Here is an 18,698-nt window from a genome sequence, read left to right as displayed (position 1 = left end):
CACCGAGGGACGAGCCAGACTCCTAGCTGCAGGAACACGGGAAGCTGGATACTGGCTCCATGCGCACCCCTCCCCAAATTTAGGCACGTTTCTAAATCCCGACACACTTCGTATTGCAGTTTGCCTTCGTCTCGGGGTCCCGGTCTGCGCCCCCCATCGCTGCCCCTGCGGAAGTGAAGTTGACCAACTAGGGCACCACGGACTTTCCTGCCAACGAAGCGCTGGCCGCTTTTCAAGACATGCTGCCCTCAATGACATCATCCGCCGGTCTCTAGCCTCAGTTCATGTGCCGGCTCTTTTAGAGCCGACCGGTATATCCAGAACTGACGGCAAGAGACCGGACGGGATGTCCCTGATTCCGTGGAGTATGGGACGGGTGCTGGTGTGGGATGCAACCTGTGTAGACACACTAGCCCCGTCACATCTCCACCGAACTTCCGTGAGGGCAGCGACAGCGGCAGAGGCGGCGGAGAACGCCAAGGTAGGAAAGTACAGGGGTATCGGCGCCGAGTACAATTTTATTCCATTCGGTGTCGAGACCCTTGGTCCGTGGGGCCCTGGCGCTCTGAGTCTCTTCAAAGATCTGTCTAAGAGACTCAGAGACGCCACAGGAGATCAAAGAGCTGGCAGCTTCCTCGCTCAACGCATCAGTCTAACGATCCAGCGAGGAAATGCTGCCAGCGTCTTCGGTACTATGCCGCAGGGGCCATTTTTAGATTTATTTTAGTTTTAGATTTAATTTAGTCATATTTTAGTTTTAGTTTACATTATTAATTGTTTATAAGGTTATATTATTGTACTAGTAAGTCGAATTACATCTATTTTATTGAATTCCATGAGACAATAAAAACTATACTTGAGCTACAGAATAGGAAACGATATTCCCGGTTTGTAATCAGTTATGTATTGGGCCAGTGTTGTGTCATTTCGTAACCTGCTACAGAATGGTAATACATGTCAAAATTCCCATTTACTCAGCTGGTTACCAACCATGGTAACTGAAAGGTCCCATGTTGTAACCAGTTAAAGATTGGGATATTTTCCCGTTTCGATGCTGGTTACCAACCGTAGTTATGAATCGGTAATGGTAAATCCCATTTTGTAACCAGTTACCGATTGACATATTTTATCCCGTTTCAAAGCTGGTTACCAACCGTAGTTACGAATCGGTAACTGAAAAACTTCATTTTGTAACCGGATGCCAATTGGGATTTCTTTCCCGTTACGAAGCCGGTTTCCAATTTTAGTTACCAAACGGCACTACAGGGTAATATCTGGACCAAAATAATCTTTACATAAAGTACAAGCGAACACTTGAATATAGATTAAACAAAAACGAACGGAGAAGAAAGAGCCAACTTCAAACAGTTTAAAATGCCATGATTATATGGTGCAGCAGCAGTCCCACTTGACCAAAAAGATGCTTTACGAGATCAAATGTCTGAGTTACTGTAAAAAAACCCAAAAACTGTAGTATCATATTTAGAGTTCCCTCGATAATTCCGGGAACCTATCATAAAACCCTAACCTTATCCAAGTGTAAAGTACGAGTACCTATTACACTTTGAAACAACAAAAAAAAGAATTCGGTTTAATCGGTCCAACCGCCTTCGAGAAATCGGGGAACAAACATTAAAACATCTTCGAAATTTTGAAGTCGGTTAAACTCAAGCATTCAATAAGGCTCCGTCTGACAAAGGACACCTCATGTAACCTTCAGAAAGATCTTACGGAGATAACTTGCTTTTACGGAGATGCCGATGTCATATACGTTGCACAATCTTGACCACATCATTTTACTTAGCTCCATGACTTTATCCGCAAGAATTTTCCTTGGAGAAAATATTTTACCCCGCTAATGGGAACTAAAATCACTTATTACACTACATTGAAAAATAAAAAAGCTGTTAAAAATGCCCGTATTCACTCGTACTTCTACTAAATCTAAAATCTACTACTCGTACTAAATCCACAGCGCAGGCTTTGTCAAAACGAAAGCGTAGGTACTTCCTCCAAATTTTGATAGTTATCCGAAATGTTCGCAATATTCTGTGTCTGTGTTCAAATGTAAGGTAAAATGTTAAACGATTTTTACCTTGAACACTAAACGATTTACAGGAATTGTCAGGCATGAGTGATATGTAACTGACCGCCAAAGCAAAGAGTGATGCACTCTTATTTCAATGTCACGCAGATTCCCGGAGCCCTGACTCACGCAGAGCATCGTAAAAGCTCAACTTTCCTGTGAGTTTTTTGGGTTACATGTTTAAATATGCTTATCCTTAATTGAAGATGTGGTAACGAACTACCCTGTACAATCAGTTACTCTTTACGCAAGGTAAGAAAGAACGAATTATGTATTAATATGAAGTTAGCACCTATTCCGTGAAACGAAGACCGTGATGGCATACTTCGTTTAGTGAGATTTTGTTGACTTTTGAATAATGAGGGCTAGTGTAGCGTAAAGTCTCTGAAATGTTAATTGTCACTAATTTTGTGTTTCTGTGTTGTCGCGCTTATTACAATTATAATTAATTTGTGAAGTTTTTGTAATATCTCCGATTATTTATTGAAAATATGAGTTGTGTCTCATTTAGTATCAGTAAAGTCAAAGCGGAGTTAATTCTTAAGTTTTTGGCCAGAATTTAATTTTTGGTACAAGCTTTTAGCGCTGACTGTACTTTTCTTTCCACGCAACTAATACCCATCGAGACAATTCTAAAAACTCCAAGCACAATTAGGTTGCGTTGTTTTATCACAGAGTTCCTAGGGCCACCTCCTGCATAATATTGCATTGTAGCTCGACTTACATATGTATGCAAAAGTTCAGCTCTATCGGAAACCGAAAAATATAAATAAATAAATATTATAGCACATTATTACACAAATTGACTAAGTCCCACAGTAAGCTCAATAAGGCTTAGAAAAGTGGATCAAATTTAGCTTCCAAGATTTGCGACCCACACAAGTGTATGTATGTTATACATACTACCGGGGGTTGAATAAAAGCTTGTAATAAAACTAATAAATAAAAGATGCAAAACTAAGCATGTCGAAGAAGCAACTTATTTTATTACGAGGTTAGTTTTTTACCGTATGGTGACTACGGTGTATGTATGAAATATAATTTGAAATTATAAACTTTGTCGCGCTCATAATAACAGTGACTTTAACAGTTGTACTTCGGACCTTACTCAACTGTGGCGCCAACTAGTGAGCACAAAAACGGTAGCTCTCATAGAAAGCGTAAAACATTTTTATTTTTGTTTTCAGTAATCATAAATCTGATTTCATGGCCATTTTGACACAATTTAATTTCTCTAACGGAAACCATAAAAGCAAAATGGAATACCTGGATGGTTTCAACTTCTTCAACTTCAACATTTATTCAGCAAAAATGCCACAAGGGCACTTTTACACGTCAACATGGAATTTACATACAAGCAAAAACAAGCACATCACAATTATAAAATACAATTAACTGTAAATATTAATGCAAACTAAAGTATTATTGTTTAAAGTAAAAGTATGTAAAGTATTATTATTACTTAGAGATCTATAAAGTCTCTAAATGTCGAATGACAAAAAAAACTAAAACAATAATAATAATAAAACACAAACAGATAAAAAAATCTAAAATTATTATGAGGTCTCTAACTGCCAGAACTAAATGTTTTTTTAATCAAATTATCCTCAGAGATGTATAGAGATTCTAAGAGTCAAAATTCTGTATAATTAAAACATTCATTAAGATAAAAGAAACATACGAGAACAGAGTTTCAGTAGCTAAACTGTTCGACTAGTAACAAAAACGAATAAAGGAAATCGGTGCTTCATCTTAATTGTTTTCAATCACGAGCATCCATCTTAAAGTTTTTCAACCTCATAAGCATTGTGATAAGTATGAGCGATGTTCGCATTGAATTCTTAAAAGGATTAAGTCATATTCGAGTCAATTTGCCGAAGAATGGGGACAAGCGGCGGGCGCGCGGCGCGACACTCCGTCGCCCGACCGGCCTTCTCTGCTGCGCTCAGGACCGATACTGATACGGTTCACATCTTAACGTACTTAATGGATTTGAAATACCACTTTGATGGCTCCTAACGACTTTTCGATTACTGGCTGCTAATTATAAGCTGACACATGACTTTGCAGATGTTATGAATGGTATGAAAAAATACAATTGTATGACTATTTACAGTATTCACAGCCAGTTTTTAAATTAAACCTACACCACACAGTAGTAGGTAAACAGTTAAATTATGATTTAAGACCAATCAGATTTCACCAAATTGCTAAAATTCATTAATATGTAATGTCCCCTTTTAAAATATATTTGAGACATTCTTTGAATCCAAGAAATACTTAATGAGGGTGCAGAGTGTTAGGGTCGATAACGCGCAATGTAACACCTCTGGAGTTGCAGGCGTCCATAAGCTACAAAGACTGCTTACCATCAGGCGAGCCGTATGCTTGTTTGCCACCGACGTAGTATAAAAAAAACTTATCGAATTAAATATATTGAATTTAAGCATTTTTGAAAATTCATCCTCAAGGTTAATCTCTTGTGATGAATAAAAAATATATGGAAACCAATGTGACTTTCAAAAAAATTGTTTATCTAATACTGATTCTAAAAATGGTAAGTATAATATATGCTATTTACTTCTTTACAAATAAAGATAAGGCCTAGATAGTCATTAAAGTGAAGTAGGGTGCTGGCTATTAAAATGTAAAGTTCGATTAGGTATCTCGAAAACCCCCAAACATTTACAAGACCTACCGTTTTCCTCTAAAACGAGATGTCTCACCAATTCAAACACCCCCAAGTATCAACACTGTACTCATTAATCTCATTATCATAAATTTATATTCAAAGATCTTATCAGAACAATCGAGCACTTTAATAGAATAATCATGACATGATACATTGGAACAAGATTTTTTCCACCCTAGGAGATATTGTTAGTCACTCCATCTCAATCGTTACAGTTTCGACTACTATCATAAGCCAGTTTATTCAAATAGGTCGCCAATAGCTTTCAATTGTCATAAATCTGGTGGTCTGACATGTTTACCGCTCCGTCTCACTGTACGTAGAATGCGTTATATCCGCTACTGAGAACTAACTAATGTTAGGACAGTTGTTAAAATAACTAGATTATCTAAGTATATCCTACAATTAAAATATCTGTTATAAACAAGCCTTTTTAGTAAACTTGCTTAAGTTTATGTATCGCTGGTCAAAAATGCATTACAGATGGCCAGAAATAACTGTAAAATGTAATGAAAAAAATGTGTTATAGGCATACCTACCCCGGACAGGGGGCTAGGCTATTTAGGGTTTGAAAATAGTGCAAAGGCAAATGAAAGTTGAAGATCAATTGCCCCCGTCCGTCCGGCTGGTACTGGTGAATAAGCATACTTATGTATTAATAGGTAAACTTCTTCGTTTCCTAGACTAGTTTCAAATTTATTCTCTCATCATTTGACTCAAGGTAAGGACTGTACAGAGTGGATAATATACATACTCGTGCACGTATGTATTGTGTGTTAATGCCTACTATATGCACAAAGCAACGAGCGCCAAAGGCATTTACCCTCGTGCAGCTTTATTGGCAAAGGCCAGTGCAGCTGAGCTCACCCGCGGACATACAAAGGAACGGATATTTCTCTCTTAATGGATCCATACAAGGAAAACAGACTTAGAAAACAAAATATCAAATCAATAATATTTAACCAAACGCAAGTAGTATACGGATAAAAATTAAATGCAACCCTAGGCAGCTCGACACCGGATAAATGTACCATTTATTAATTATTAGTTATTTTTGAGTTTATAAATTACTGCCGGGTTAAGCGAAGTCATACATGTTGTCAGACATTATACATACACGCAATATAAATGTGTGATTCAATAGGTGCAACAACAAAACAGTCCCATCGCATACCACAGTCGTGTCAGGCGAGTACTGTGTTCTCTGAGCTCCGATTAAATTGTTAGGGATCTCAATGCTTCAGTTAAAAGTTTTCTACGTCGATTGTTCGCTCTCAATAAGCAATATAGGGTGCAGTCCAGGCCAAACATGCACCACCTCCCGTTGTAGCGGCATGTAGGGGAGAGCCGAATATATTGTACCGCCGGTCAAATCCTACCAGATTTACCATTAAACGCATAGTTTCTTTAAAGTACACATGAGGCACCAAACCATCCTCCATTGATATTATCTTGAAAAATCAGACCAGAATTGGCACTTACGGCTAAAAACGAGTGAAAAAGAAAAAAAACCTAAAAGTGCGAGTCGGACTCACCCACTTAGGGTTCTGTACAAATTATTGTTTATTCATTTTTATTTTTCAAGTTTTTACAAAGTGTTAGTTATCAGACTTTTCCCTGTACTTGTTGTGTAAGACGATATTACTTGCCAAATTTCATAGTTCTAGTTCAACAAAAAGTAGCTATGTCGAAACACCTATCTTTAGATATTTATCAGATACTTTTCGGTAAATAAAATCACCTTGAAAATCCCATAACTATGCCAAGACTTAGTTGCCCCTATGGGTTGGAGGAATAGATGGAAGTGGCCTCGAAGACAACGGTAGGGCAGTGTTTGTTTTTCTAACAAGTTTTGGTGGGTATAAGTATTCTTCACCCGATACATAGCTGCTTGATATATACCCAACTAAGCAGCTGAATTAGTTCGGAATGTAGGTTTTCTGTTTGTTTACAATAAAAATTGTAATAAGTATTCAACATTTTGTTTTAATTTTATATATTTATATGGCGTTGAAGCAATAAATTTGTGTGTATGTTGCGCAATGTCGAAACATTTGATGCCTTTATAAATTATCTATTAGATTTGATTGATATGACACGACTTCGGTAGATATTTACTTAATTAAGTAATTATTTGAGTATGTTCCCTACGAAGAGTCTGCTGCACAATTGCACTTTTTTTTTTACTTTTTTAATCCCATATCTGTTTAATTTGGATCTTAAAATAAATATATATCTGGTTTGGTCGTTCTACCAATGGTATATACTATATCAATTCTATATATACCTACTAATAGTTTGTACCTAATTCATAAGCCAGCCAGAAGTCCGTACCACCATAGAGAAATAAGTAAGCATAGAGTGCTATTTAACTCCATACATCAGTTTTCATACCAAAATGCGGGTTATTTCGAAGTAGTTCAAGTAGCGGATTTATCAGTACTGCTACTTGACAATAGATGGCGTGATTAATGAAAAGTCTAATGCTCAACAATTTTTAGCTAATACATATTAGAACCGGTTTAACCGGAACTGTATTTTCAACTCCTTCTGTTTGTAATATTAGTTGTAAATTGTTGTTGACTTTTCGTCAGTCGAGACAACCGTGACATCTAGTGTCAAGTAGCGGTATATCCGATAAATCCGCTACTTGACGCTAGGATGTCGATTGCGAAAAAACCCGCGTTTTGGTAAGAAAACTGATGTATGGAGCACTCTATGTTTACTTATTACTCTATGGTGCCACGTAGTTTTTTTTAATGTCGTTGTTTTAAGATCCATGGCTAAAATAAGTGGCGAAGCAAATGATTAGTAAATATAGGTAGATTTACGCCAAACTCTTGTGCTAGGTAGCAGCCTAAAAGCTTTAAGTGCGGAAGTAGAATGAGGTCGCTTGGCTTTTAATAACGCTGGGCGGGACTCGGGCTGCCGGCTAGTTCCAGGGCTGCTGTTGCCACTGCTAACAAAGTTCTCGCTTCAAGACAACCAATATAGGTGCCGGTTGTACTAACTAGATCATATATCGAAGTTAAAGCGCGCGATTGTTTTATGCGGTAAATAGACCAATAGTGGGACCGGATTTTTGCCCTATAAGTTTCGATAATTCTAAAGAGTGAAAAGTGATGTTTATCTGTTATGGGACATATTTTTAAGCATATTTGTAATATATGAAGAAAATTTAGAACGAGCGTTAGATATAAATAAGGTATTTATGTATTTTTATTGATGAATTTTGAATATTGAATTAAAGTACAAAATTTAAGCATCGTCTTTTATAATATGTATAAGGCTTTATGCTATCAAATTTTTAGAAAAAAAATCAACGTGCTACTTTGTCAAACTCAAATTAGCTTATTATTTTGTCAATATTGAATTAAAGTTTGAAAAATCCACAATATCATATCTAAATTCTTAAGTTAATAGGCAAGGCAAAAAATTAGAAGAATAGGATATGTGCTTTACAATTAATATGCGTTTTTTGTCCTGTAAGATCTAATATTGAATTAAAGTCCGTAGAGATAAGTCTATTACTATAAAATAATATATGCAGCCATTTTATGGAAAGTAAGAAATATCTGCGTGTAGCTTGCATTGTAATAGTAAAATCCACTTAAAAAGGCGCGAAATTCATAACCACGCCGCGCTGGTCCGTCAACATGTCGGCTCGGCGCGCGGGAGCCTATCGTAGCCGACCTAGTGAGCGATAGATACCTCGCCCCGCCCGCGCCCCCCGCTCAGCTTCGCAAGCGCTGTTTGTCTTTTCTTTCAAATCATTCATTTGTTTGTTTATCGCGCACATAAATTAGATGCGGACATTACATGAATTTAACTATAGAATAAAAGTTATTATGACTTCAAAATGAGTGAAAAATGTTTGATATGTGTACTGTACTGACTTAGTAACAGAGAAAAAACGAGGAATTGAGCAGCTAATAACTGCGGGCAAATAATCTTTCTTGGTGATGGGAAAGTTAAATATTTCTACGGGAAGGAGGAACTACGTTTCCATAAAAAGTGTAGATTATACATTGAGTCGAAGGCTATACCGGCGTACAAAAGACTAATGGAGGTGGCATCAGAGGGCTTACCGCGAACCACGTTCGACGTGTTGCCTCCCTGTCATACTTACGTACGAATTTACAAGTGCGACAGAGAGGTAACACGTCGAACGTGGTTCGCGATAGGCCCTCAAATGTACAGCCAAGTGACGATGATGAAAATTACATTTTCAAAACTTTTGTCTTTTGTTACCATTGTGTTAGCCGCCTGTACTTACTTTCAACATATATTAGTAGTTTATGTTACTGCTACATAATAAAAGGCATTAAAATACACGAGTGTGGGCTTAGGAAACGAACGAAGTGAGTTTCTTAAAAAGATCACACGAGTGTTTTAATGCCTAATTATCTTATACCTTTAAACGAGCAATTCTTGTATATATATATTTCCGGGATCTCGGAAACGGCTCTAACGATTTTGCTGAAATTTGGTATATGGGGGTTTTTGGGGGTAAACAATCGATCTAGATTAGTCTTATGTTTGGGAAAACGCGTGTTTTCGAGTTTTCATGCGTTTTTCTTTCGACGCAGAATATGGTCGCTAATTTCGTGTTGCCGGCCACTGTCCGTCTGGTCCAGCGGGTTAAGACGCGGACTGCTAAACGAGTGTTACGGGTTCGAATCTCGCCTGGTGACTAACTTTTGTTTTTTTTATATGTTCAATTTTATATATAATTTTTTAATTTTTATTGTTTTAGACAAGTTTTATTTAGTAAAAGAATTTAGTTAAGATTATCACCTATACACCACCATATTACAATAAATAGTTAGTTATAACCGAGCAAAGCTCGGTCGCCCAGGTACTGTATAGTTATTGCAGGTAGTTCGCAATCACATTTTTAGCACAGGCATTATAAGAGAGGTATGGGCATTGTAAATGTCATCTGGCTCTGTGTGGTAGGGCACAGCACAGCGGATGTCATTCCAGATCTAGAGCAGAACCCAACTGGGGAAGTACCTCCACCTTACAGAAAATCGCAGCCAAATAACACTAGACCCTACTCATAGTGTTGTGTTCCTGCCGATGAGTAAGGTTGCCAGAGCTCAACGAGGGGTGGGAGGGTGTTAGGGTCGGCAACGCGCATGTAACTGCTCTGGAGTTGCAGGCGTACATAGGCTACGGATACTGCTTACCATCAGGCAGGCCGTATGCTTGTTTGCCACCGACGTAGTATAAAAAAAAATAAAAAAAAACACAATTAAAATATTTCATACGACATGTGCTAATTATTTGTCTCAGTGTAAACAAAAATATATCATAATTATGATATCAATTTTCAAATTCAAAATGGCGGACATGTTTTATAACTTATTTTAAGAAATTATGAGTAGTTTAAGACTTTAAAAAGCAAGAAATTGTTTCTTGCTTCTGTTTGTATATGTATCATGTAGTATTTGATGTTTTCATTATTTTTGAAAGTCCTCAGGGTGCCGATTACGAAAATGACATCCATTATGGAACCGAAGATGGCGGACATTCATTTTTCTTAAAAATCGGTATGGGTGTCATCTCCGAGGTTCTTCGAGGTTCCGATTACGAAAATGACGTCCATTTTGCAATCCAAGATGGCGAACATTATTTTTTCTTAAAAATCGATATGGGTGTCATCTCCGAGGTTCCTCGGGGATCCGATTACAAAAATGACGTTCATTTTGAAATCCAAGATGGCGGAAATTATTTTTTCTTAAAAGTCGATATGGGTGTCATATCCGAGGTTCCTCGGGATTCCGATTACGAAAATGACGTCTATTTTGAAATCCAAGATGGCGGCCATTAATTTTTCTTAAAAATCGATATGGGTGTCATCTCCGAGGTTCCTCGGGGTTCCAATTACAAAAATGACGTCAATTTTGGCGGTTCTTGTTGGTGCAGATTTCAAAAATAGAGACCATTTTAGAATTAAAGGTGGTTGATATCACGGCTACACACATCGACACCCATTTCAAAAAGTAGCGTCCGCCATATTTATTTTCAAAATAGATGCCATTTTTGAAATCCACACCCCTAAAAACCCAGAAAACAACACCCATGACGACTTTTTCAAAAAAGTGACGTCCGCCATCTTTATTTCCAAAATGGACGTCATTTGTAAAATTAGTACACATACATCATACAACATGAAAACTAAAAACATTTCCATCCTCTTTTGGGCAGTTGTGTAATAACTGCCCAATTGTGTAAAGTCTGTGATAACCCTAGGTAGGTACGGAGACCTTGAGCGGTGTCGGCATTTACGCAAACATCAAAGGCGTCGGCCCACTGTTACTTTTTACACTGTGCTTTTAGTGTGTAAACGAAAACGTCACATGATATATCAAAAGAAAAGTTATTTTATCTTATACCTTTAAACGAGCAATTCTTATATATATATATATATATATATAATTATATTTCTGTGATCTCGGAAACGGCTCTAACGATTTCGCTGAAATTTGGTATATAGGGGTTCTTGGGGGTATACAATCTATCTAGATTAGTCTTATGTTTGGGAAAACGCGTGTTTTCAAGTTTTCATGCGTTTTTCTTTCGACGCAGAATATGGTCACTAATTTCGTGTTGCCGGCCACTGTCCGTCTGGTCCAGCGGGTTAAGACGCGGACTGCTAAACGAGTGTTACGGGTTCGAATCTCGCACGGTGACTAACTTTTGTTTTTTTTTATATGTTCAAGTTTTATATAATTTTTTAATTTTTATTGTTTTACACAAGTTTAATTTAGTAAAAAAAAATGACCTATGTAATAAGAGAAATCGACAATAGATGGCGTTACTCTGTGACAAGTGCTGTAAGGTTAAAATCGATTGTAAATAATAATAATTGTCAGTTCACATTTTACTTTTTAAGTTTATGTAGATTATCACCACCATATTACAATAAATAGTTATAACCGAGCTTTGCTCGGTCGCCCAGGTACTATATTACTAACTGTACTAGGTTGCCTTTTTAACAAGTTGGTCCAGTCCATGGTTGCCTACATTTTATATAAAAATCGGTTAATCTAGGCGACCATTAACTGGACCAACTTTTTTAATACGGCAACTTTCAAATAAGCTTTCATTTGATATATCATAAGATGAAATAACAAACAAAAAAACTATCCGTACGCAATCTTACAAGGTAACCTACTTAAAATGTATCACTGTGAATTTTGTCTTACATTTATTTCTTATCAGAAATAAATAACATGAGGGTGCATATACCTTATAACGTATCTCTATATAACTATCGGTTATCAATATTAGCATTAGCGGATAACAACAACATTCCCCTTAAAACAAATAACTATCGCGAGGAAAATACGAAGTCCAAACATCTGAAAAAAACCGGGAAAGAAAAGCTGCAACTGGCTTTTAAAATGGTACAAGGAAGGGTGGTCATCTGTATGAGAATCATTACTCACTTTTAAACTTAAATTTAAACAATATCTTTTCAGCTTCCAACTGCCGTGTTCTTCGCGTTCCATGCACCTTAGTTAGATTATAATTATTTTATGTTATAAATTGAATTATTTATCTATTTTTAACGAGTTGCCTTTTTATGTATATATGCTCTACTATATATTAAACTAAATACATGTCTGACTTTACCTGTTTATATTTTTATATATTTTTAGATATTCCCAACCCACTCACTTCCGCTTTGAAATTTTTCCGTGCATTAGTTTCTAACTTGTGTTAAATATTAATACTTGCTAAATCACTGTCTGACACTGCCTTTACTGTTCCGAGCTATCTTCTTGCCCTGGGCTCCACGGAAGACCAGCGCTGTAGCATATATATGTTAGAGCATATGCTGAGTGGTGTCCAATTGTAGCCTCTATTACAGCATCATCACTGTAACTTTTGCATGTTAGTATAAGTTACAAGTAGTTATAACTGTTTAGTGTATTAGATCTTCTTTCTTACTTTTTTTGTTTTCTAATGTGGTGCTGTTTGTAGATGGTTTTGCAATAAACGTTTTTCTATTCTATTCTATTCTAATGTGTTTTTTTTGTCTCTATTTGACCCAATGGTTGACTGGTAGAGAATGCCTTTTGGCATTAAGTCCGCCATTAGTGTTTTTTTTGTTTGTGCAATAAAGTTTAAATAAATAAATAATATTGATGTAACGCGATAACGAATTCTACGTGAACGGAACCGCGGGCAATACCTATTATAGTAACAACAAAATAACAGTTTTCTATTGCTATTAATTTAAAACACGCTTTAGGAATTTTTTTAATGGACCGTAGACGCAGTCAAGGGCACCCCGCTCCCCACTACCGTTGTTCGCTGCCTCCTGCCACAGCGCGCGGCGCGCGCAAACTTGCCGCGCGTTTGAAACGTAACGTATTTATATAAGCAAGGAATGCATACATACATATCAGTAATGAGTGTCGCCGTGATTTTATATTTCTAAATTTTTGTTTAGTAACTGAGATCATTGTTGATGATCGATTATTATTAACTCTACAAACTTTAATTCAATATTAGCTATACTGCTTAACCTGAAATCAATATCTAGACAAGCACATTGTCTACATGTCTAACTTTTTACTAGAATACTAAGTTGATCGATAATATCGTAATTTTGCACTATCAGCAACTCTAATTCTATATTTACAAAATAACTCGTGTTTTTACGTTTACCAGAAAGCAGCTGTTCCAGATTTCTAAAAACTGAAAATTGTACATAAATTGAAGTGTTATTCGATATGATAAAGTTTTCTGTAACTTTAATTCTATATTTACTTAGTTATTAGCAAAAATTAAAATATTTAAATATAACCGAAAGCTCAAGCTTAAAATTTCTAACTTTTTACCAAAGTATTATTTAACATACTCCCAATGACATATCAAAAAAGAAAAAACTTTAATATTATCGAAACCCATTTTTGTTCAACCGCTGGTCTATAAACACAGCGGTGAACGCATGCGCCGACGGAATGTAGGCAAAATGACAATAAGCTTAGAGATTATCTGATGTAAATCGGGTGTGCGCCTATGCGGCAGCCGGCAAGAGTCCGTCAATGCTAGCTCTGAACGGACTTTGACAGAACAACTTGTAGAAGTGTTATCATAGACGTCATAGAAATTAAACGTTTATGATGACACTACCGCATATTGTCATTGTAAAATGTATGGAGAGAGGTCTTGGTCCGACTTTGAGAATTTGCAAACTTATTGAGAAAACCCCATCTCCTTGTATATATTTATAAGTTAAAAATGAAATCTTTCAAAATTCTACTAGGATGACATCTGTAGTCGTATTGTTTGAAGAATACTGTAGCTAGGTGAATTGTATACGAGGGTGTAATTGGATGAGAGAATCATTTAATAAAAACGATATCTACATTAAATTATTGAAGCACAACGGTAATAATTACAATAACAAATCGTGTTGAAACGCGAAGGCAGACTGACATATATAAATCAAAAAAATAAAGAAGCATTTGACAGCAGTGACAAGAATTTAGCAACAAGAAAATTATAAAATAAGCCGACAGCGATACATATTAAATCGGTATAGATCTTAAATAACAAATCAAAATTAAAAACGATCAATGAAAACTGAAGATGGATCATCAAATTCTTATTCAATGATACCCCACTCGGCATATCAGGGCGATATTTTTTTTCAGAATATGGTCTGATTGTCGCCATACTGTATATTTCTGACTCTGTGTCTTTAGTGACACTCATCAAAACCGGATCACGCGTTTGACCTCTAAAGTTCCACAAAGGAACAAACATACATAGAATTCTCAACACATAACCCTCCTTTACATTGCGCTGTCTGGTAAAAAGGAGAGCCCAATTAAGTAACTAAAACTAAAGGTAACAAATAAAGACGAAACTACATTACAGTCATGCAGTTTGGAAAAACCCAACGGTGCCCTCAAGATAATATATATGTATATAAACAGGCTTAACTAATAAATTAGTACCCCATACTTTTTTGGAATAAATATTGAACATTTTGGACCTAGGCAACGGATTTATAAGAATAGCAAAGCTGCGCCAATGATGATCCCAAATGTTGACGTATCTGAAATGATCGTTGGCCTTTAGTAGCTAAGCTATTGGAACCCCAAGCTGCGCTCGGAGCGCCTGCGCCTGCGCAGGGGACCCGGCGGGGCTAACAATTCAATTGCGTCTCAGAATTGGCATGTCTTGACTCTAATCGGTGTGTAGATAACTGTCGGACATTGAATCAATTTTGACGCAATGTCTACAAATGTACAAAAAACCGGACAAGTGCGAGTCAGACTCGCCCACCAAGGGTTCCGTACAAATTTAAAGGTTTGAGATTTTTCCCTGTACTTGTAGAGTAAGACGATATTACTTGCCAAATTTCATAGTTCTAGGTCAACGGGAAGTATGCTATGAATTTTGATTCCCTTGAGATCATTGAAATATACGTTTTTGCGGCATAAACGGCCGTAACTTTTTTTAACGTTACGGCCGTAACTTAGAAGTTTGATTTTTTCACAGCATCAAGTATATCTGAGCATAATGATACAATTTCAACTCGACACTACGCGTTACCGACATAAAGGGTCTTGACAGACAGACGGAAGGAAGGACAGATGGGTGGATGGACGGACAACAAAGTGATGGTATAAAGGTTCCGTTTTTTTCCTTTTGAAGTACTGAACCCTAAAAAACGTAGGATATGCAAAAGTAGAGCATTGTTTTTTCTACAAAATAATATAAGATATTGTACATTTCGTTGGTAAGTATCAAGTATATTAATGATGAAGTAAGAAATTATTCTATCCGATACATAAATATTCAAAATTAAAGTGAAAGGAACATGTTACCTGAACAATAGAACGCGTTTGCCTGGTGACGTCATCGGTAGAGCCTTGGATGGAGCGGGGCGCTCTTATACACGTGGGTATCATGCTGCTACAGTTCCACCAACTCACTAATTATAATTATAGCTTCCATTGCTAATTAGGCAATAACTTAGTTTTTTTACACACCTGTAAGTTGTAAATAATTATAATTTCTGAGCATCTACTTGTAGTGTTGAGTTAACCTATCAATTAAGTGCATATTATTATTATAAGTTCATATGAATAATGACGTTTATTTCAAATGAAGATATGCTTCAAATCCAATTAAATTAGATCTGATATAGTTTTATTAATAGATGACGTGTATTAGCAACTGTCAACAAAACATTCGCCCTCATATATTAGAATAATCCGCCCGTATTTTTCTTCCTCAGCTCGGTCTGTTTGGAGACGCGTTGACACAATGCGTCAGACGAACCAGCTTCGCGTGAGCCGCCACGATCCTTTAGTAAATAGATACACGGGTGACACGTAAGTATTCGGAACGTGTGTCACGGTTCATGAATGAATGGATGCGTGTGTAGTGAAATAAACTCTTCCAGGAATATTTACTCTAGCGATCGGCGCCACATCCCACGCGGCACTGGCGAGACTGGACCAAATAAAGCTTAGTACCTATTTGTTCTAGCTATATTAACTGATTTTCAGTACTATTTGTAGTAATATCAGACATATAAAACTAAAGCTTGTATAGGCATCAATCAAATCTGAGCCACTAATTGAAAAGCAAGAATAAACTATCCTCTCTCAGTATTAGAAGAGTGAGTAATATGCCCACTGAGTTTTCCCACCCAATTTTGATACACGCATTGCCGATTCACAGAACGTATGATCTTTAAATGATGACGTGACTTTACCGATAAATTCGAGAGATATAACGAAGCATATAGTGCTAAGTAAGTTAAACACTTCATTGCACGAAACAAGGATAGGTAACAACAGATATAAATTAGAAAAAGAATAGAGGCGAAATTTTCTAACCCCATTATATTTTGAATATAATATTCTAAAAGGCGTACTTAGTAAGATAATGAGAATCCTGTACAAATATTTTTGCTCGTGACTGTACTTGATAAATAGGCTGTACCTCCAAATAAATGCTATTTCATTGAACCTCTCTACATGGCAACGGAGCTAAAATCGACATAATGATTAAAATAAGTAATTTTTTTTAAACTTTGTCCTGTTACCTGTACATACATGTACCTACAATATAACATAGTAAATGGGTAAAAACATGAAAACAAATAGTATCGTCTCACTTTTACTTATCTTTTTGCGATAAATTCTCAGGATTAGATTGACGAAAAAATCAAACCAATACGGAGTATCTATTATGAATAGTTTTTTGCATATCGACCGGAGCCAAACTATATATGTGTTTCTATGAATATAGGTACATAATATACTCATAAGCCATATAAACGGATCGCTATCTATGGAAATTTCCTTGCGAAGTTCCCCTTTTAATTGCTCTCGAGTTTATTTCGTTTTAGCTCAGCTTATGAATGTGATTCATTATTCCTTCAAACGTTCCGTTGCAGGATTTATTAAGAACAACATTGTTGCACTGAGCTGTACCGTGTCGATGTATCTACATAACAAAGTTACACATAGACGTTGAGGTGTAGGCGCTATTGAACGATTATATTGAAATGAAATACATAGTACCAATACGGCTAACTTGAAACAATGACTAAGAACCGTTCAGTGGGAGGGCTTACTAATACTTTTGTCTTTATGCATGTAAAGGCCCGAGGTCAAATACATACGAAGCTCACTATATTTTGTCCTAAGTTTCCTCTAAAACAGGTGACACGTGCGTTATTCTAATACTTAAGTAAGAACATCTTCTGTTATTGTTAAGCGCAAATGCTTTATATTCATATCAGCTTTTAAATTTTATATCAATGAAATTGCCACCATATGAGGTTAACGATTTTAGGTAAATAAATTTGTATTTCCTACCATACTCGTATTTACATCAGGGACTGAAAAGGTACCCTTAAAAGCGGTTTTGACCGGTCTTTTTAAAGGGTACCCGACCGTTAAACTAGCATTTCGGTACCGATATCAACGCTTTGGGTATCCAAATAAGCTTCCGTCCAAACGGTACCGTTAAATAAAAGTACCTTTAAAACAATTTTGAAACGGTACCCGACCGTTGAAATAGCATTACGGAAGCGATATCAATACTTTAGGTATCCAAACAAGCTTCCGTCCAAACGGTACCCTTAGACTTTAAAACAATTTTGAAAGGGTACCCGACCGTTAAAATAGCATTCCGGAAGCGATATCAATACTTTGGGTATCCAAACAAGCTTCCGTCCAAACGGTACCCTTAAGTAAAAGTATCTTGCCACGCGATCGGATACCCCAATACAAACCGGTCACTCAATTTGAATGATCGCCCGCCATCTTGGATTTGGCCATTTAAGCTCAGATTAAGATGAAAACTCAATATCTGAGGATACCAGAGGATCTTTATTATGATTCTGAGGTCAAATTTTTAGAAAATGCACGCCATTTTTGATTTCGGCATTTAAGCTCAGATTCAGATATAAATCGATATCTGAGGATCCCAGAGGATCTTTATTATGATTCTGAGGTCAAATAATTAGAAAACGCACGCCATTTTTGATTACGGCATTTAAGCTCAGATTGAGATGAAAATCGATATCTGAGGATCCCAGAGGACCTTTATTATGATTCCAAGATCAAATTTTTAGAAAACGCACGCCATTTTAAATTCCGGCATTTAAACTCAGATCAAGATGAAAATCGATATCTGAGGATCCCAGAGGACCTTTATTGTGAATCTGAGGTCAAATTTTTAGAAAACGCACGCCATTTTTAATTTCTGCATTTAAGCTCAGATTGAGATGAAAATCGATATCTGAGGATCCCAGAGGACCTTTATTGTGAATCTGAGGTCAAATTTTTAGAAAACGCACGCCATTTTTGATTTCAGCATTTAAGCTCAGATTAAGATGAAAATCGATATCTGAGGATCCCAGAGGAC

The 18,698-nt window shown here is 36.6% G+C and overlaps 1 protein-coding gene across 5 annotated transcripts in view; it reads right to left on the bottom strand.

The window, feature by feature from the left end:
* Nucleotides 1-18,698, bottom strand: part of LOC133522649 (protein sickie) — a 268,242-nt gene that overhangs the window by 151,282 nt on the left and 98,262 nt on the right. The window contains exon 1 of one of the 5 annotated variants that reach the window (XM_061858058.1): nucleotides 15,638-15,809. The exons of the other annotated variants lie outside the window; for them this stretch is intronic. Within the exon in view, the coding sequence (XP_061714042.1) occupies nucleotides 15,638-15,721 (84 nt within the window). The 5' untranslated portion in view covers nucleotides 15,722-15,809. Of the gene's footprint in view, nucleotides 1-15,637; nucleotides 15,810-18,698 lie in introns of those variants that run through there. 5 annotated transcript variants of the gene reach the window in all.

Source organism: Cydia pomonella, chromosome 1, assembly GCF_033807575.1.
Source record: "Cydia pomonella isolate Wapato2018A chromosome 1, ilCydPomo1, whole genome shotgun sequence".
Taxonomy (NCBI): Eukaryota; Metazoa; Arthropoda; class Insecta; order Lepidoptera; family Tortricidae; genus Cydia; species Cydia pomonella.
The sequence above is the reverse complement of the archived record's forward strand: the minus strand, read 5'-3'. Positions and strand labels throughout refer to the sequence as shown.